This window comes from Pararge aegeria, chromosome 17 (genome assembly GCF_905163445.1).
Source record: "Pararge aegeria chromosome 17, ilParAegt1.1, whole genome shotgun sequence".
Classification (NCBI taxonomy): domain Eukaryota; kingdom Metazoa; phylum Arthropoda; class Insecta; order Lepidoptera; family Nymphalidae; genus Pararge; species Pararge aegeria.
This window is the reverse complement of record NC_053196.1, coordinates 8,752,160-8,772,645: the sequence shown is the minus strand read 5'-3', so window position 1 is coordinate 8,772,645 and position 20,486 is coordinate 8,752,160. Positions and strand designations below refer to the sequence as shown.

Here is a 20,486-nt window from a genome sequence, read left to right as displayed (position 1 = left end):
TAATCAAAGTGTATCTTCAATGGAAAAAAGTTGCTGGCACTACTCTTATACGATATCTGAAATATAAAATTCTCGTACTATATAAGGGAGCGTTCATAAAATACGTGAGATGTTTAAGGGGTGGAGGGGGTCGAGTCAAATCTCGTCTAATCTTGACGAGAAGAGAGGGGCTCTCGGCAAATGCCACGCAATATTTTTTACTGATTGAAACGAAAAAAAATTATACTATGTCGTGCATTGGTCTTTTTACAATAACAATCCAACGCGTTAACGTAAGAAACCCAGATTTTGAAAAATCTCACGCGAGATTGGGAGATGGGGAAGGGGGTTGAATAAAATCTCACGACATCTCACCCGGAGCGGAGAGGGACAGAAAATTTTAAAAAACACCTCACGTAATTTATGGACGCCCCCTAAGATCTATACCAGTATAACAAGAAGTTAAGTGAACAAAATTGCTTTCCTGTTTACAAACATCGTAACACAAGTTACCTTAGTGCGAGTGTTTAAGTACGCATTTGTGCACAAATCAATAGAGTATCACTGTGTCCATTAGATTCCTGCTGTATACATTTTTATATATGAAATTTAAAAAAAAAAATCGTAGCAATGAGGTTTTATTATTGTAAATGGTGATTATTAGGATTGTTAATCATTATGTAATTATTCATATTCATATACTGTCATCATCATCATCATCATCAACCCATAACCGACCCACTACTTGGTACAGGTCTCCTTTCAAAAATAGAAGGGGTTCAGCCCACCACGCTGGCCAAGTGTCCTCTGTGATATTATGGTCAATTGATCAAATTTTTATTTGTGGTAAAAGAAGTTTATCTTCTCAAAAGAAATTACAATTTAACTCATTAAGAATATTTACAACTTATTTTACGTAGGTTATATTAAAATTACAAACAACGGCACGTACAAAACAATCAAGTTTTTTCTTATAAATATTGATATTGTGTTCTATTTTAATATAGTTTTAATAATTTAATAGATAATGTATTGTAAATTTATGATTTTTTCACAATGACAACATCCTAATTTCTAAAGTTCTGTACAACTTATTAAATAATATGAACAGTATAAAGTTAACATAGGTAACTAACTAATGAAAAAAATAAAATATACCTGTATGTTTAATATTAATTAATAATATATTAATAAAAAAAACAGTTAATTAACAATGTAACAACAAAAATTAACGAAAATACCATTTTGCATGATACAGGTGGGGTAAACAAAATGCTAGAAAACTAAGTTGCTGTTAAACAGAATCATTTAATACTAAAAGTAATACTTAAAATAATAAGATTATTAACACGGAAAGTAAACGATTCATTGCAGCTCTGAGTTTCAACAGTATTTAAGATTGGCCGAGTTCAAGAAACCACTTGGAACAATTGTAATTGAATTAAAATTGCATAGTTGCCATAATGACAAATCACGTAAAAAAGCTGTTTTAAAAAAATCTAATATTAGAATTTCATTTAGATTTTTCCTATTGTAAAACGATTCTCAGTAAGATAGTTTTTAGAACAAACGACTTGTTTTAATATTACATTAAATCTTTTTATGTTAAAAATATACGAGTATATTAAAGAAGATTGTACAGCTTGCAGATTGTATAGCCATTTCTTAGTGATATTCATCGTCATCAGCCAATCAACATCCCACTGCTGAGAAGGAGCCTCCAATGAGGTGAGCTCTATGCCGGGACCAAGGGCTTCAAATGCTCTCCGAGACTTGGGGGTGGAGACCACCAATTTCAAAACTGGAATCGAACCCAATTCTATAACAATTCTCGATCAGTAGTTGAAAATACTAACCACAATACCAACGAGGGAGGGAGATAAATAGTTATATTAAGATGATGAAAAGCATTCAATAGTTATAAAATTAAATAGTAGGTCAAGTTAAATACTGTATCTAAGTCTATGGTATGTTATTTATTAAGTATGAGCCTCCGGCAAAGTGTGCCTAATGTTTTCCAAATTTTAAGGTTGCCTGTCTAAGATGTCTGGTATTCTTCTATCCCTACTAATATTACAAATGCAAAAGTGTATTTGTTTACTTGTTTGTTTGTTAGTCCTGCCTTAAAGACTAACTCAGCAACCAATAATCATGGTTTCTGGCAGAGTTAGTTGTAAGGACGGAGAGTAACAGAGGCTACTTTATTTACCAAGAAAACAAACAGTTCCCACTGGATTTAATAAAAACCACGATCAAACGCGGACCGTTCAATTGTAATCTTTTCTCATTATGTATACTTATTGGAAAGAAGAATGCGTTACTTTGTGAACATCCATATATGATATAAATAAACATTCAGATTAATTTGCATATACGTACAGGGTTAATTAAAAAAGACCAGGAAGCTCTGGGCCTCTAGTTGCTTACCTAACTACTATAGTTCTACTACATTTTTTTAACTCGCTAGTTTGTGAAATATTCAATTTTCAATAATACTAAAATTAATAATAATAATAAAATACTTGTTTTGTTACTACTCTGTAATATAACATCGAACCACGACTGTATCGTGAGGTCACTGACCCGACTACGCAGCGTTTCCGAATCACAATTTTGGTTTTGTTACACAGAGTAATGCCACTTTATAGAAATAAAATAATTTATTATTATTTTGTATGAAATAAATTATAACTGAATTTTTAAAAGTCGTAGAACAAAAGTTTTTAGTTTTAATCATAGGCATATACAAGGCACAGAGCTTTCTGGAGTTTTTCAGTTAACCCTGTACGTATATGCAAATTAATCTGAATGTTTATTTATATCATATATCTTCCGAAATTTGGTCTCTACACACCAAAATACAAAACTTCTCTGAAATTCCTACGAGTGAGACATTATACGTCTGCTGAGTCGCAGAGATCCTACCCAAGAGATAATCGGATGCTAGTTTATATAGACGACTTCCTCCTAGCTTATCAGGGCCGGACTATATTGTCACGCACGTCTCGGAAGTTCACGACTTCCAAAGGAATTTGGGGGGTCAAGTCATATTCATGAAATCCTAGTATCAACTCAAAGTTAAACAGGTGCACAACTCCGGAAATAGGACACAGATACAGTCAAAAACGTAAGTACAGAACTGGGTGAATACACACTGCATCTTCATAAGCGAAACAATCGAAAAAATATTGATTTATAATCTAGCCATAATCATTCGTCTTATTGTTTTAGTGCCAACAAGCCGCGCGTATTCAACAACTTCTTCTATATTAACATTTTTCCTGATGTTCTTGTACACATTAAATGGTATCACTTCCCCTTTATATAACACAGGTATATGTTTCATGTCACTATCAGTTCCACAGAATTCATCAATACTGTCTATGTCTGGGTCAAATCTTGAATATGGTGCAATATCCAACTTTTGAGTACAGTCTTGCAAAGGGAACCATTTATAAGTCTCCGGGCAAAGGAGGTCGGACGGGTAAAAATTTCCCTTATATCTCATTTTTTGGCATGAATGTATGTAAAACCCTATGTAGTAGTATTTAAGCTCCGGACATAATGTGTGCAAATGCCTTGTGAACGCTATCTCCCTGAAAAAAACCACAATTATTGTTATTAGTTAAATTCAAAACTTCCTCTATTCAAATAGACCTATTTTTGATAGAGATCGCTATGTAGCGGTAAAGCCACTTAATTGACGGTCCATTGGCGCAGTGGGCAGCCACCCTGCTTTGTGAGTCCAAGGCCGTGGGTTCAAACTTGAAAATGTCTAATTCTGGGTGTTTATATGTATCTCATTCATAAAAATACTCATCAGATATTAAATAATGATCAGATAAAATATTGATCTGTCATCTTAGTACCTTTATGACTGATCAATATTTCACACAAGCTACGCTTACTTTGGGGCTAGACTGCGACGTGTGATTGTCGTAGTATATTTATTATTATTTATTGTGCACGCTGTGTTGTGTTGTTTTCCTTCTGTACTTGTGTTTGTAGTGTAATGGTGTAATCATTCATGCATTCATTCCTACATGGATTTCTTCTTATCTCTCATACCTTGTTATAAAATAACATACTCAGTTAATGCAAATGCATGTTAGGAAAATCAGCATAAATAGCTCCTGACAACTGCCAGATACAGTAAGCATTTAAACATCATGTTACGTTCGTGATAATGCATTTCCACATGAATACCAGGAAAATGAATGATTACTGCAATTTTTTTTTTACAGACAACGCTGCAAAGATCCTCTAAAATACTCTTTACACGCGTTTCACTCTGATACCGGTTCATCCTCAAGAGATGTACACTTTTCTACAAATGATTGCAAAACATTGAATAGGTGTCTATCGACTTCAGGTCAACTAATTGTACCCAGCCCAAGCCTAAATTTCAGTGAATTTATATAATAATCTTTTACCTTAAAGCGCCATAAGTTCCCAAAGTTAAATTCATGTGCTGAGGATCATACATGAAATAGACTGATGAAACGCATTTGGGTAAAATGTCTAAAACACCAACAGCTATTAGTTTTCCATCAAGCCAGTACTGTTGATGGAAAGAACCATAACCGCAAGGTGGACCCACTTCTGAGTGTTCTTCCTGTAAACAATAACATAAATAAAGTTATCTCCGGTGACTTTACTAAAATTAGATTGTAGTAATTTTATTGGCCTTAATGATTGCCACTAATTTCGCTCAAAATCCGCCATAGCGTCAGCCATTTTGAATTTAAATTACCAAAATCGGTGGAATTAGTGGAATTTACGACTTTACTTTCGAGGGGCCGAATTAGAATTCCAGCACGCACCTCTAACTTTTCTAAGTAATGTGCGTTTTAACTTACTAAAATATCACTTGCTTCATCGGTCAAGGAAAACATCGTGAAGATACCTGCATGCCTGAAAGTTCTCCATAGTGTTCTCAAAGGCGTATGAAGTCTACTGGGTAAGCATTAAATTAAAAATTAAATATTTTTACTCAATAATACTTTACAGTATATGCCTATTATTATCTTACTCCTCTCTAATAGAAGAAAGGATTTTGGAGCCTAGACCCCTCATTGCTCAAATGCTTGTTGTAGGGTTTCACAATTTTATAGTCCCAGTTATAATAGGGCGTTGGCGTCAATTATTTGGCAGAAATACCCAATACTGTTTATAATGGTTTTGACCTAGCTATCAAACCAGGATGCTGGAACTCAGCGCAAACCAACATCGTAATTCCACAAGATTATTCTTCACTAAATTAAAAGTCTTTTTGAACAAACAGAACTTATTACCCACCATTAAAGGACTTTGAACCAAAAATCCATTAAACTGCGATTCTGTACATTTTTCTGGTCTATCACCATGAACAGCCATCTGATATTTGACATAAAGTTGGTGAGTCTCTTTGGCTGTAGCTAACCATTCCGCACTAGGTGGTGTGGTTCTGACTAGTTTAATCTAAAAAGGAAAAAAAAAACAATTTTATATGATATTAATATTGTAAATGCTAAGTATTATTTTTGTTATTGATTAATTTATGTTTAAAAAAGTACAATATTAAAAATGATATCTACTCTTATTTAACAGCTTTGAACTAAGAAATTCTAGTTGTTGTCTTATCAAATCTATTTGCATAATAGATAAACTTGGTGGTTTCTTTAGGATCAAGTCCATCCAGACTACACTATATTTAGTGTTTGAATACCTCAAGGTTTCTTTTAACATTACTTTGCAGCTCATTTATGAAATCTTCTAATTGTTTTTCTTTATTTTTATTGCTGTTATCTATATTGCTAACATCAATGCCCTTCTTTTTTAGTTTCTCTAACTTCCTCTCTCGTCTTGCTTGTTTAGCTTTTTTACACGGGGCCTTAGTAGGATCTGGTCCTGCAACTTCAAATGTATATATTATAAACAGTTCATTGGCAACTTAGATTAGTGCTTTGTTTTTAGATTGGCAACTTAGATTAGTGTTTTAAGATTATTGATTGTTAAATAATATACATAATATTTTGTTAAAGGAATAATTTTGAATACCAATTGATATTGTAGAGTAAGGACCACCTTATCTGGGAGGCCTATGCCCAGCAATAAGGGATGAATTAGATAAGGGGTCTTTAGACATAGATACCTTCAAAATATCTATTAACACTTTGACAGTGGGTTTGTTTTATTGTGAGAGACTAGCTGCGGAGAGACTACACTGTATCAACTATATTGTTAATATAAATAGTTATGATTGTATGTATCAGTTTATAATTTTAAGCTAATATAAATCATAAATAGGTATTTAGTATATGGAACAATCAGGCATGTGTAACATGAATCTTAAATTGTAATTGTAAAATTTACTGGATATAAACCTGTTTTTGTCAGGAGCTTCTTTCTAAATACATGTGTATGTAACTAAAGCACTGAGCTAGAAACACAGCGACTGGGTGACATCCTGAGTTTGGTGATATTGGAATGGATAGTCAGAAAACTTTGGCTTTTAAACATCATACTAATCAGTATAATAATTGAAAATGATAAACTGAGTGTTTTACTGTCACAGTGTTAATAGAATTATGATATTGTTTGTAGTTGTGAAGTACAATGATGATGAGATAAATGAATAAGAAAAATTTTGGATGTCTAGTCACAATAAGATATAGTCATAACAAAATTAAATTTATATAGTTTGTTTTGCTACTTACCATCTTCTTTTTTATCTTTAAATTTAGTATTTGATGTTGTTTGGTTTTGTGCAGAAACTTTTTCTGCAAATAAAATTTTCTCTGATCATTATTTGAACTCTATGCTTTGATAAAATTTCAATGGTAAAAAATTCAATTAATTATTGTTTTTTGACTTTCCTGTTTATTATTGTATGTTTATTATTGTATGTTTTCTGTTCTTTGACAACTGAGCTTATCGCTAGTTTTAATATAAAAACAACAACCTGTTATATATTCAAATGATTACTTTATGGTAGCGCAAAAATTTTATGAAAGCTTAATAACACTAACCTGATGTTTCCTTAGGAAAATAATGCACTGGTTGACCAATTGATGAAATGTCAACACCAGCAATATTAATATCTTGATGTCTTCTTCTACTCTCAACAAATTCTTCTCTGCCCTCAGTATCTACTGTCATATCCTCATTGCTACCTGACACTTTACTCTCTCCAGAAATCTCTTCTTGCCCCATCAGAAACTTGTTAAACCGTTTCATAACTTTTTTCTGAGACTTTGATGTTTTGAACTCTAAAGCTCTGCATCTAAAAAATATACATGCTGCAGCGGTCTCTAACCAGCAGATTAAATTGAATTCCAAGACAATACAAACCTTATAGTATACATGGGGCAGCATATAACATCTAGAAGCGGCTTATAACAGTATTTTCCGGACCGTCTCCACCCTCTGTCGATTAAATCTTGGTAGTCTTGAACGGTCATCATATGCGCCCACATCCCTAGAAACATTTCATAATATTTAATCCTTTTAAATAAAACAAAACAAATTACTGAGTGTTCAATACTTACCATGGCTGTAATTCGAATTTGGTTTTTTACAGTAACCGCATTTATATCCATCGTGTTCAGAACAATATTCTATAATGCTGCGTTGCATATTAAAATAAAATATATATTGTGGAATTAACAAAAAAAAAACAATGAGAATTGGCCGTGACAAAGAAAATGTTTGTGAATTTCTTGAAGAAATTGTGACATATGACATTTTCTTTTTTTCTTTGTCTTTCCCATAGGGAAGAGGCAAAGGTATATCACTGTACAGTCCTCAATGTTTAATATTCGTATCTTATTTGATTCTAAGACAAAATACTACAACAATGTACACATCGCCTTTAGCCCCAAAGTAAGCGTAGTTTGTGTTATAGATCTAAGATAGCTGAGGAATATTTTTATGAATATAATACACATTTATGTGTATTATATTCATAACTTACTTATAATATACAGATAAACATACTACTTATAATAAATATAGACTCGGAGATCGAACGCAAGGAAATCGTTCGCTGATTTTTAGCAATATAATATTTAAATAGAGAATATAAACACTTCATTTTTTTCTATTAAATCAAGGTAAATAATAACCTTCTCCAATACAATTTGTCATTTGCTAGTAGTAGCAAATGACATACTTGAACTGAAAGGTCATATCTTTGGGTAAAGAGAAGCACATTTTCATTATCCGGCACCAGTCCATAAATAAACAAAAGTGACGTTTGACAGCAGTGATTGCAAGATATACGTCTGTCGCAAGCCTTTCGCGGGATACGTAATCACTCTGCAGGATTCCTAATCGTAATCGTAATCCATCGTATGTTTGTCAGCGGACTGTACCTCATGAACCATAATAGGTAGAGAGTTGAAATATATACAGTTTCTGTAACACAGCGAGAAGGAGGAGAAAAACAAAATAATAGAGAAAATACAATAAAGGAGGTTGCATACCTACCTGAGTCAGTCAACTTCTAACTACGGTACTCATTGGAGTATCGGCGCGCGAGTTCAGCAGAGCCGGCCGCCATAAGCTCCGCGGGCAGGGCGCCCCTACTCCACGGCACACGGCACACCAAACCAATTCTTTGCCCTTTTACTCTTTACTCATAATATGCTAGTAACCTACTGACGTAACTTACTTATATTTAGACCTTTTTTCTGCAGGTTTCGGGGCGGGTAGGTTTATTTACATAATACATATACTTGAGATCGGGACTGTAAAAATCATCGGGATAGTCAGCATACTTATAACTTTACCTACTTACTATTACTAAATTATAGACGTCAAATCTTTAGGTACAAATTAGTTTTATTCTACGAAAGTCTTACAGTATTATTTTGCCGTTGGGAAATAGGTATTCTGTTTCTGAAATAAAAATAAATATAGATAGATATTATTGAATTATATATCTTATCAGTTCTTAAAAATATTTTCATATTAAAAAGTAATGTTTTCACTTACAAAGAATCATCTTCGTCCAATTCCGTAATATTCGACATGGCAGAAGATCTTACTGTAACAAGTCTTTTTTTTCGCGGCCTTTAAAATAATCGATGAATTAAAGTTGAAGAAAATATTAAAGTAAATACACATATTGATGCCAATTCTCTAAACCAAATTAAATGGATCAGTTTAAAAATACTGCTATCCCTTTCTTCAAAAAACATTATAAAAACGGCAGCACTACTTTTAGATCTGCCAATTTAACACGCTTATTTTTTGTGAATATTTGGATGTTTCGTTAAATTGCTTGAATCTTACCTGCGTCTTATTTCATTCCACGGCTGGACGTGGAAATCGCCCCATATGAGGAAGACGAGTCCACTCAACATTATCATTGTTCCATGAAAGCTCCATACGTAATGCCACACAAGAGCAGTGTTCTATAATTTTTTATTAAGTATAAGTTTTAGTTTTGGCAGCTTAGTTTGCCACAGTATGCAAACCCGAACTGGTCATGAGAATTCATAAACCCTTTTTTAATTTCTAACTAGGTATATAACCTAAGTATATCTAATGATCCTGATTAGAACACATTCATAATCATCATTATCCGCAACGTTCTGAGGCACTGGGGTTGACACCGCCCGCGCCAGTTGAAAGTTCTTTAACAGAAATTTCACAATACCTAATAATTTTTTGCCCAACCTGGGATTTGAACTCCAGCAAAGGGTCTCTTGATCCGAAGTTGAACATGCTAACTACTACATCAACGAGGCATTAAAAAAATATTTACTAAAATATTACTTGGTATTTGTAGGTAACTTCTCCAACGCAAAGCGAAACTATAATCCCAGGCAGGTTTCCAATAATTTTGATTACCGTATTGATGGGGTTCACGTAATTTGGTGATAAACTCTGAAAAATGTAACCTCATCATTAACTTTGGCCTATCGAAGTCACACTACTTTTTTTCTCTAAGTGTATTTAGGTAAGTCGTATTTTTAAAAGAAAAAGGTAATTCAGAGCTAAGACCCGTCAAGCTGCACCAATGCGGATCCTTACGTTATAATAACTAGATAGGCAGTTATCGCAATAAACGGTTAAAGCGTTTAAACCCTAAGCAATTGCGTATAATGACTTATAATATTTATAAAAGAACCTAAAGGAAAATTAAATTAAGAAAGTAAATTCTTGCGGAAATATGATTTACAGCTTACGTAACAAATATCTAAAGTGAGATCCATTCCCGCTGCGGTAAGTACAATGGCTGCGGTTAACAGAACGGGGCCAGGGTTGATTGGCACGACCCATGCCATCGACACCAAAAATCCTGATATCACATGAGCTAAAATACATTAATATGTTTCGAGCCGCTCCAAAAAGTAAAGCAAAAATTGGAAACTGTTTCATTAGATAAAAATGAATGGTATTTGGATTCTGGGCCCTAAAATTAAAATAGTCTGAAAGGACAAAGGTCCGTTAACTTATGAGTTAACTGGTAAAAAAGCAACAAATCAGTATTTCAACATTTTGAATTCGGTGCCAATAGTAAATCATACAAAATTATGTCAAGTGTTTTTTTTGTACTTTCTTATTACCAGTTTTTTTTACAAATCTATATAGTTAGGAGACATCAGCTAAAAGGAGATTATTTAGAAATTACCCCTAAGAAAACAGAATAGGTGTTAGAAGTTTATATGAAAGTTCAACGCTTTTCAAGTTACGAGATAGATAACTTTTATCTACTTTTTTTACCGTTTTACAAAAAAGGAGGAGGTTCTCAATTCCGTTGTATTTTTAATATCAAAATAATAAGTAAAACAAAAAAAATTAAAATTCTTGTCTATAAAAATTCTGATCTTGTTACAATATTAAAAACTCGTCCAGCATTTTTTTCCCGCATAATGTATATCAGTTATAAGTAATAATAAGAAATACTCACAAACAACTATGAAATATTTTCGAATGTGCTTGATCCTTTTAATTTTCTTGTTGTACTTGTACCAATGATATGTTTGTATTATAATTGTACCTAATATCAAACGTAAAAAGAAAGGTAATGCCACCAATGCGGATGCCTGTATTGTAGGTAACATAAAGAATATATATGTATAAAATTTCTAAGTAGGTACTTAATGCAAAAAATAATAACCACCGAATTAAGAACGTACAGAACCCTCATTCAGCCATTATTGCATGTAGTGCATTGTATCCAAAACAGTGAAAACGCCCCGCGCACGTGTCACTTCCCACCCGCAGAATGTTGTTACCTCAGAAACTTTTCCCATTATCCCCATATTATGGTCAGTGGCGTGCACAGGGTTTTTGACCAGGTTATGCATAAACAAGGCAAATGCCATAAAATGGAATAATCCTACGCATTAATGAGTTGTACAAAAGTTTTAGGGCATGCAGAGCTTTTGTGCATGTATGAAGTGCACGCCACTGATTGTGGTAAACGTTTAAGGTAAAATCATTACTGTCAACTGCTCAATCGAATGAAGTGACTAACCGCCTACCTGTGCAAGAAACACTACAAAAGTCGAATGGTTTTTGATGCTTCAATATTAGTCGTGTGTACGGTTTCTGCGTGTTCTTAATTCTGTGGTAATACCAATATTGAATAGATATACCTCGTAAATACTATATTTAAGAATGGTTGTATAGTAAAGTGGACAGTGTAGGCAAACCGAAGTTATCATCCACGCGTACCCAAAATTAAGAATACACAGCGCCCAAAATGTCGCAGATTTCAATATTAACTTCCACGGTACTTGAGAGTTTGTTAACTGTAACGTAAAGAAGACCTTAGCCCGACCGACACATACCAAGATTTTAAAAGGAAACTGTGTATATAAAATAAGTTGTCCACTATCTCTGGGACTTGGAGTAATACTGTTTTGTGCTTTCTTAGGCCGCCATATTGGATTAAGAATTTTTACGTTAGCTACATTTAATTGTTATTCAAACCCAGCAAAATTTCAGCTACCGGTCGAACTCAGCGAAGTAGCTTAAAAAAATTGCTAGTTAAGTAAGTTAGGTCGTATAAAAGCTTGTAAAAACTTCAAGTCCAAATTAGTCTTGCTTACTAAGGTTTCTGAACATTACAGGCATTTGCCTGTTGTACAGGCAACGGTCTATATATGAACCAAAATGGTTTGGTGCACTATTAAGGTTTTTATGTTCAAAAAATTCCAAATTTAAAATTCATTTATTTGAAATAGACCTAATATAAGCATTTTTGAAACGTCAAGCCTGTCTGTTTGTAGGGACTCTAGCACTGGTTCGGAAGGCAGATTTTACCAAGAAGAAGCGGACAAGAAACTCAGCAGTTGCTGAGTTAAAAAATATTTTGGTTAGGCACAAACATGAATGATGAAAGTAAATTACACTTTACCTTAATGTTAAAAACGGTGCCAATAGTTGTTGTCAAGTATGACAATTCCTCTTTAGATATGAATGCATGTTTTGATGGACTGTCGCTGATCACGAGAACCCAAATACATGCCCATAAAACTTGTACTGAACCAGATATGTAAAATCCTACGGACCACCCAAAATAGTATTGAACTGCTGCACAGATCAAAAATGTGGAGAACGTCCCTGTGGTTATACCTAAGAGAAATGTTAATTGTAAGTCAGAACACTATTTTGAAGTATTAACTAAGTTTTTATGATAAAATATAGTAAGGTATTTCTTACCACAATAAGCCCACATAAAATGGTGTCTCTCGGTTGGTGGTACCCAATGCCTAAGCACTTGAATCATGCTTGGTATCATGGCGCCCTAGAATTTCATATAATAATAATCACCGTCCGTCGCAGTCTGTTGCAACTTCACGGGTGAATATTTTTAGATATCGCGGCTATATTAACCAATCCGTGGCGTGCACTTCATACATGTATAAAAGCACTTCCTTCCCTGAGATTTTTTATTAGGATGCCTACTCTACACTCTGCAGACGGGATCGCTTAAGCAGTGCAGGCCACTGTACCCAATAGAAGTAATCTCCACATAGCGATAAAATCGTGGCGCATCCTCTGTGCAGAGCATGCATGGAAGTATAGCCAGCACGTAATGCTCCGATTCAACGGAGTAGCCGAACAACGGCTCCTCAGCATCACTAAGCAGCTTCTGGAATGAGCTCGGCTGGCTACACTGCGGCCAAAAGTACAATAGACGGTTCCGACCAACAAAGTACGAAAACGCCTAGCAAAAAAAGAAGATGTAGGATGAAATAATCGCAGCATGTAGGGCACAGTCCTCGTATCTCATAGGAGAGAGGCAATAAGAGCTTGGACCCACCACGGTGCTTCAATATGGGTTCTATTACCACCGACCCGTTGGCGGACATAGCGCAAATTTCCTAACTCAAACAATAATATTTATACGAAGATGTGTAGCGCGACTTTCCGTATCTTATAATTTTTAATCATATAATCAATATTTGTTTTTCTAATTAATTTAAAGGTAAAGTTATTGACTGAGCAGAAAAATAAAAACCTCGCCATATTGTGGATAAAGATTGAACTAAGTTTTTCGATACACTTACTCTGTCAAATGTATTGCACCGCAAATCTTGCGTCCCCAGTAAAAGTTTTTATTTTGCTGGTTAGGCTATACTAAATTTTTTTTAAAATCCTTTTAATTTATGATATGAATTAATGAATCAATGGATGCTAATTGGGTAATTGCTATATAGAGCTTGCTAACCGCACAGAATCCAATCAGAATGCGCACAGTGAAGAGTAACCAGAAATTTGAATAAGCGCACGCAGGGGTAAGGCAGTTTAACACACCCGATGTAAATCCAGTTGCTCCTACAACCCACATAGGGCCAAATCTGAAATGATTAAAGAATTAACCAGGTCCGATAATATCCTGCAATAATTAAACGACTTATTCTGGTGTACCTACCATAAAATTTTATTTATTCATTCATTCATATCCTCCTAAAGATAACTTTGGAATTAATACCTTGATTCGAAGGTACCAAGATTATATCTGGGACCTGGGTCAAATCAAGAGTGAATAGGCATCTTATAGGCAAGCGCGCCCCATCGTAAGCTGCATCATCACGGGTGTGATTGCAGTCAAGCTCTTGTAAAAATATAATATATTGTTTTACAGGTTTTAGTATAAAAATCGCTAAGTATATTAGAACAAAACTAGGGTCTAGTTTTTTTACTTTTCTTTTGTATAATTAATAATTGATCGACCAAGCAGATAGCCCTGATGGTAAGTGGAAGATATAAACAGAGCAATACTTCGCAGGGCATGAAAGAAACACATCCAGCAAAATGTTGCCCTTTGTCTATCAACTTGAGGCGTAGATGTACAATCTCATGTGCAAGTAATTGCACCGGCAACTACGCCTTCAGACCGGAACACGGCATTGCGACAATGTTACTTAGCCGCAGAAATAAGCATAGTGGTACGGTACTTCCCCGAACGAGCTCTGTGACAGCAACTGAATAGATAAGTAAGTGGAATGGCCTTAGTTCCTATTTTGTATCAGGACTAAGTAGCCGCCGCTTGACTCCCACCATTTAATTCTTATCTCTACAACAATTTCGCGCACAAACAAACCGCACACCCATTCATCGCCTTATTTATCTATTCAGTGGTCACAGCTTTACTACATTGCCCAATAGAATATATGTTGCCTTGAGTACCCAACTAATTAATATTTTAAGACTTGGATATGGAGACTTATCAGATGGAGGGAGAAGGAGAAGGAGTATTGGTGCCCGATTCACTAACTAGTCTTCATACAAAACGCATATTCTGATAGCAACAGTTGTCAACTCATCGAATATTTTGTATGGGGATAACAGGTGACCACCGCTTAGCTACTATTGGAAAAGTTAGTGAATCGGGCAACTAGAGTACTATCCTACTTATGCGGAACCTGACATGTAATGTTATTTATAAGACAGTGTACCTAAGGAACAAACACTTACAAGGCGTCTGTTATGCTTTGAAAATCCTGTTTGTGACAGTAACGCATATAACAATTATTAACGTTAAATAACTATTATTAACTAAAATTATCGTTATTGTCCTTTGTGGTACAAATTTTCCATTTATACCTAGAATTCAGTAATTTATTTTGTGAATTGTTATCCATAATTCATAATAAAAATACTCAATAGGTATTTATTTAAAACATGTATCCAACCTTTTATTTATGCAAGCACTTTTTCCCGAAATTTTGCTACCGCGATGTGTACAAAAATTGAAAGCATAAAATTTTTAGTTGAGTTACTTCTCGTTCTAATTGCTATTTACAACGTATGATTAAAACTTACTTATCCCCAATGTTATGAAATATTGGAAAACATATGCAATATCCTATGTGATATGCCGCTAGCAGAAGAGCCATTTTCAGTTCATTCCAATGCATTATATCATAGTTCTGTAATACATAAGTATACTTTATGTAAGCATTTATGTTGCATGACCAATCATAATATTATCATATCAACAAAGTTATTAATTACCTATATTATTAATTTCACAATATTTCATTTCCTTATAGATATATTATGTATATAGATAACCTAGTGGTTAGGGCTGCGGCTTCCATTTCGGGGGTACTGTGTCCGATTCCGGGCATCTCTTACTTTTTGGAATGATATGCTTTTTTTTTAATTTAAGCAATTAAAATATCACTTGCTTTATCAGTGAAGACAAGCATTGTGAGGAAACGTGCATCCCTGAGAGCCTTTCCGTCAAAAGGCGCGTAAAACCCACCAATCCGCTCTTGGCCAACTTTGACTGCATCGTAAACCCTTCGCGGTCCGTAAGGAGACCCTTGCCGATGTTGCTGTGACTGTGGTTTAAGTTAACCTTTATACCTATCGCAAGTTATAGAAATAATGCCCACCTAAAATTGGTTCTATGGATGACACGAACTAATACAGCTAATACACGAAATAAGATATGTTAGTGCTTGTAGAAAACTAACCCCAGACCGTGATTTCAAAACACTCCTCAAAGATTGAGTTTCATCATTGGCGAATATATTAAAAAGATGCTTTGGTATCTCTACCATATCAACTATATGTACGCTTAGATTATATCGAACTACGTAGACAAGAAAGTATCCAAGAAAAATCATGATTCCCACCTAAAAACAAAATTATTTGAATAACTTTATAAACTCACAGCTTAATAACATTAAAATCTATTTAAAAGATATCTTACGATAGCACGAACTCGAATTTTACACATTACTGCCAAAATCCTACACCCAAATAAGAACTATTTGTTCTTGGCCATCATGATTTTAAAGGCGACGCATAAGTGTCTACTATTTTAGGTTTAGTAAATAAGGAAAACCAGTCGCCTCTGTCATTCTAATTATTTAGCGATTCAAGATCATGACAATGAATTTCCCTGACCGCACATGTTTAGATAAAAATATAAAATCTAGCTGCAATTATTATTTATGAATCTAAGTAATTCCCCACCTGAACCATCTACATCCTCCGACTATCAATGCTCTATTCTGAACGCAGGATAGATGGTTCTGTCTTAGGATAGAGGGATTAAGAGCTTTTGATCCACCACGCTGATCCAATAAGGATTTAAGTGATAATAACCAGACCGCCTGCTTAACGTGCACTCCGAGACACGGAACTGAGACTTGTATTGTCATTTATTCAAAAATTAAAATAACGTAGCAATTCTTGGCCCTTATCAAAATCAAGTGATCCGTAGTAGAGCATGCTAACCAGTAACACTAAAAAACTAATCTTATATTCATTAAATCTCATCTGATTCATCTTTTGTTTTAATATGGATTCATCGATCAGTAATAATTTGTGATGTGTATTTCTTAGAACCGTCTAGCTATAGTATTTCACTCACGATTTTTTAAGGAAAAGTATGCGTTCGATTCTTAAGCAGTTTTATTATATACAGTTTCTTTTTGTTTCTAAATAGCAGACGCCATTGGATACTATGTGTATATATTAGAGCTATGTAGCTATAGTATTTCACTCACGATTTTATTAAGGAAAAGCATGGGTTGGAATCTTAAGCTGTTTATGAGATATTTTATTACAGTTTTTATTTTCTTCTAGACGCCATGTATCACTATAGAGACTATAGAGTTATACAAAAGTAGTTCCGTAGGCAATGCTTTTGTGCATATATGAAATGCACGCCACTGCCAATTATTGATAGCTCTGAAAATGACTTACACCTATTATTAATACTTTTATTGAAAGTGCAAGGCTCGGCTACTGCAGCAACGAGGATAATAAAAATAGACATGTTTAACAGAGTTTTTATTTTGTCACGATGAAATAATTGAGCTATAATTTTATATCACACCTGCCACACAAATGCGAATTCACCTAAAAATATTATTAACAGAATTCAATTTCAAATGTCTGATCGAATACAAAATAAATATATTATAATAATAAGATAAAATTATAATCTGAACCATATCTATAAAAATCATACTAATAAAATACATAGGCAATATTTTTGGTAATAAACATCACAGCTGCACCTATATACAATGAATATTCTTTAGACACTTCATTATATATTGCAAACGATTAGATTCATCATAAAAAAAAGTTAAACATTAAAATCTTATACACTAATATGATATCAACTATTAAAATTACCGTCTAACAACTTAAAATTTTCCTACTCATTTTATATAGGAAAATAATATTCAGTTCATTACCTGACATTATATATAATTACATCTAAAACGTCTAATGCTAATGCCAGATAATTTCCACTTCGAAGAAATAATATGCTGTTTCTCCTTTCCTCACTTAGAATTTCCTTGTATACATATTTAAGTGCGGGTTGTGATACTTGTAGGATTTTCTTTTAAATCTTTAATGTAGTTTTGTCTTGAAGTATCATTCATATCATTCTGGTCATCATCTTTAACTTTTTCTTCTTTTCCACCGTCCTGGTCTTTACTACTAATATTCCAATCTTGCGTGTTACCCGTGCCAAACAAAATGAAAAATATGGCAGACACTATGTATACAGATGCTCCTACAAAGAATACTGGACGCCATTGTTCGAAGTTATCCTGTAAACATTTTAAAGAACTTTATATATTGTAACCTCGCATTTTTATTTTTATTTAATTTACAACACTTTATTTCATAACTTCAATTATCGAATGATTTAGGCACTTGAATTAACTCTTACGTGATTACTATTAGTGAACGTTTGATGTATGCCTAGAAATCTCCTAAGAGCGATACCTATTCATTGCTTGAGTTATCGACAATAGCTCAACGAGACTGAGAGGTGAAGAGGCTATGGACGGGGCACGTAGCTCGGAGAATCGATGGAAGTCAAGGACCCCGAACGACGTGGTCAGACTGCATCAAGCGAGTAGCTGGGCAGCTGAAGAAAAGTGGCCCAGGGGGAATTTGGAACTCCCTAAAAAAATCGTATGCCCAGCAACGAAAGTCAATTGTGAAAAATGATACGATGATTTAAACATAATTCCAAAAATGGAGGCTTCGACACCATGATACTATTTCTTTCATTAAGTTCACAAATTCAGAAAAGCTAAAATTTATTATATTCATGACGGTTGCTTACCCCTGTCCTTGTAAAGTACGCTGTAATCATTGGTGTGAAGAATCCTGCTGTGCTACCTATGAAATTAGCTATTCCATACAATGTCCCAGCATAATTCGGTGCTAAATCCTGATGATTTTGGAGATTCGTCAATGTTGCTGCACCATTGAAACCCATCGACATAGTTATCATTGTCACAGATAATGCAGTGTTACATCCAGTGTAAACCAATAACACCAAAAGAACTCCTGGTATAATATGGGAGAACAGACAGAAAAACTTTCTTATAAGAGTCGTTGACATCAGCTTCCTAGATAGAATGCAGTCTCCCACAGCACCAAATATTGTTGCCAAGAATAATCGTGCGAGGTAAGGCAGAGCAGATATAATTCCAGCTGCGGCTAGTTCAAAACCAAGCACACTGGAAACAAATTTAGGTCCTACTGTCATTATAAAGTACAAGCCCCAGAGGTTGCCAAAGTGGAGAACTATCATTGCTAGGAATGGTAACGAAGTGCAAATGCTCTTGAACGGAGGCATACCCTGAAAAAAATTATTTTTCCTTTTAGTCATTTACAAGCTATATTATTTTACTAATAATTTAGATTTATTTTAGGTTCTATTTACAAATATTTAATCCATAATTATACACTAATATTATAAATAAGAAAGTGTATCTGTTTGTTTTTATAGAAATACAAGCTGTTGCCCGCGACTTAATGTGCGTTTGTTTTTGTTTTTCGAAAGAAATGTGGCATTCAATTTCGGTGTCATTCTACTGAAATTTGAAGGTTGTGTATTCTTATATAAAAAAAAATTCGTGTAGTTTTACAAAAGAAAAACAATTCACAATTAAACAGACATTTTAACCTCTAAAGTACAAAAGTAATTATTTGAATCGGTTATCGTTTGACGGCGTTATGGTGTAAAATTGTCAAACACTTTCGTCCCCTCTGCCAAAAGAACTGAGCTTAATTTCGGGATAAAAGGCATCCTATATTACTTCTAATACCTTCAGGAACACAGCAATGCTTCTTGGGGGCAGAAATAGGCAAGGCAATGGTCATTGTCACGACAAGCTATACCAATACTAAAACCTATTTTTACCAGCTAAACCGTTCTTGAATTTAGATTTGTTTAAAGATTTTTTGTAACTTGAGACACTTATACGGAATATTCTTCTTCTATTAAACAAAAAAAAGGAACCAGAGGAACGCGGATGGAGTCGAGGGCAATAGCTTCTAAAAACGAATTCTAGTGTCTACTTGGAAAACCCCGTTAAAATTAGCCTCGGATTATTACGTTACAAAGTGCTTATTTCACTTTATGAGAAGGCTAATAATTGAATGACACTCGTATGTTAAGATAATATTTACAGAAGCAGTCAACATTTACTAACCTTGGATTTTTTAATCTTGTCACCTAGTGCATCTATAATATATTTTCTTTCCGCTACACTAATCCTTGGATGTTCGGATGGCGTATCCGCCACAAGATACCACCAAAATCCGCACCAAATGAAAGTTAACCCGGCTGGGACATAGAATGCGGACGCCCATCCGAACTTCTCCAGCAACGGACCCGTAAGTGACCAGGTGACGACTGTTCCCAAAGTTCCTCCCATCATAGCACTCACAAATTTTCCTTTCTCAGCCGGGGGTGCCCAGCGTGCTACTAATACGTGCAAAGCTGGATAAATGAAACCCTGAAATAAAATAAAACGATATTAAATTTCGGAAATTTCCAATACAATCGATCAATACAAACACCATCGAATTTAATACTTTTATGGTATATAATCGTTCTGTTTCTACATTTCTCATACATTTATCTTGTATTTTGATAAATATGCACGACAAGATATCAGTATAATTACAGGACACAAGGCGGCACGTTGCAGGACGTGTTCCTACGAATGTTGCGCTGTATGTTTACGATGGTTTTCCATACCATTACCATCGGGCGGACCGTC

The 20,486-nt window shown here is 34.4% G+C and overlaps 3 protein-coding genes across 7 annotated transcripts in view; all 3 read right to left on the bottom strand.

The window, feature by feature from the left end:
* Positions 1-1,200: 1,200 nt before the first annotated feature.
* LOC120631055 (arginyl-tRNA--protein transferase 1) lies at positions 1,201-7,651 on the bottom strand. 3 transcript variants are annotated; one of them, XM_039900465.1, is made up of 8 exons: positions 7,509-7,651; positions 7,312-7,438; positions 6,990-7,243; positions 6,678-6,740; positions 5,687-5,874; positions 5,278-5,439; positions 4,413-4,594; positions 1,201-3,575 (listed from the first exon to the last, which is right to left on the bottom strand). In XM_039900465.1, exons 1-8 carry the CDS (start codon positions 7,594-7,596, stop codon positions 3,173-3,175), a joined length of 1,467 nt encoding a protein of 488 aa, XP_039756399.1. In that variant the 5' UTR covers positions 7,597-7,651; the 3' UTR covers positions 1,201-3,172. The 3 variants fall into 3 exon arrangements, with proteins under 3 accessions (XP_039756399.1, XP_039756401.1, XP_039756400.1); XM_039900467.1 differs by having other exon boundaries at positions 5,687-5,868; XM_039900466.1 differs by having other exon boundaries at positions 6,990-7,237.
* A 1,156-nt stretch (positions 7,652-8,807) lies between these two features.
* Positions 8,808-16,182, bottom strand: LOC120631254 (sialin-like). Its single transcript, XM_039900738.1, has 13 exons — positions 16,148-16,182; positions 15,909-16,070; positions 15,250-15,356; positions 13,652-13,781; positions 12,640-12,724; positions 12,335-12,552; positions 11,571-11,726; positions 10,880-11,015; positions 10,155-10,282; positions 9,742-9,852; positions 9,256-9,377; positions 8,956-9,033; positions 8,808-8,859 (listed from the first exon to the last, which is right to left on the bottom strand). The coding sequence occupies exons 1-13, from the start codon at positions 16,172-16,174 to the stop codon at positions 8,808-8,810; spliced, it is 1,512 nt and encodes a 503-aa protein (XP_039756672.1). The 5' UTR covers positions 16,175-16,182.
* Positions 16,183-17,705: 1,523 nt separating this feature from the next.
* Positions 17,706-20,486, bottom strand: part of LOC120630867 (sialin-like) — a 27,170-nt gene continuing 24,389 nt past the window's right edge. For all 3 annotated transcript variants that reach the window (XM_039900176.1, XM_039900177.1, XM_039900178.1), the window contains exons 5-7: positions 19,914-20,219; positions 18,536-19,057; positions 17,706-18,011 (exon numbers count right to left, since the gene is read on the bottom strand). In XM_039900176.1, the coding sequence (XP_039756110.1) occupies positions 17,766-18,011; positions 18,536-19,057; positions 19,914-20,219 (1,074 nt within the window). In that variant the 3' untranslated portion in view covers positions 17,706-17,765. The remainder of the gene's footprint in view (positions 18,012-18,535; positions 19,058-19,913; positions 20,220-20,486) is intronic.

Bases quoted from the DNA above. Each gene is read 5' to 3' on its own strand.
- LOC120631055 (XM_039900465.1), bottom strand. From the start codon at position 7,596: ATGCAACGCAGCATTATAGAATATTGTTCTGAACACGATGGATATAAA. The intron at 5,875-6,677 runs GTAAGTAGCAAA...ATACATTTGAAG, and splicing joins TAAAGATAAAAAAGAAGATG to TTGCAGGACCAGATCCTACT. The intron at 5,440-5,686 runs GTATTCAAACAC...TTTCCTTTTTAG, and splicing joins ATGTTAAAAGAAACCTTGAG to ATTAAACTAGTCAGAACCAC.
- LOC120631254 (XM_039900738.1), bottom strand. From the start codon at position 16,174: ATGTGTAAAATTCGAGTTCGTGCTATC. The intron at 9,378-9,741 runs GTAATATTTTAG...AAAAAATTATAG, and splicing joins AAGTTACCTACAAATACCAA to AACACTGCTCTTGTGTGGCA. The intron at 9,034-9,255 runs GTAAGATTCAAG...ATTATTTTAAAG, and splicing joins TGGAATGAAATAAGACGCAG to GCCGCGAAAAAAAAGACTTG.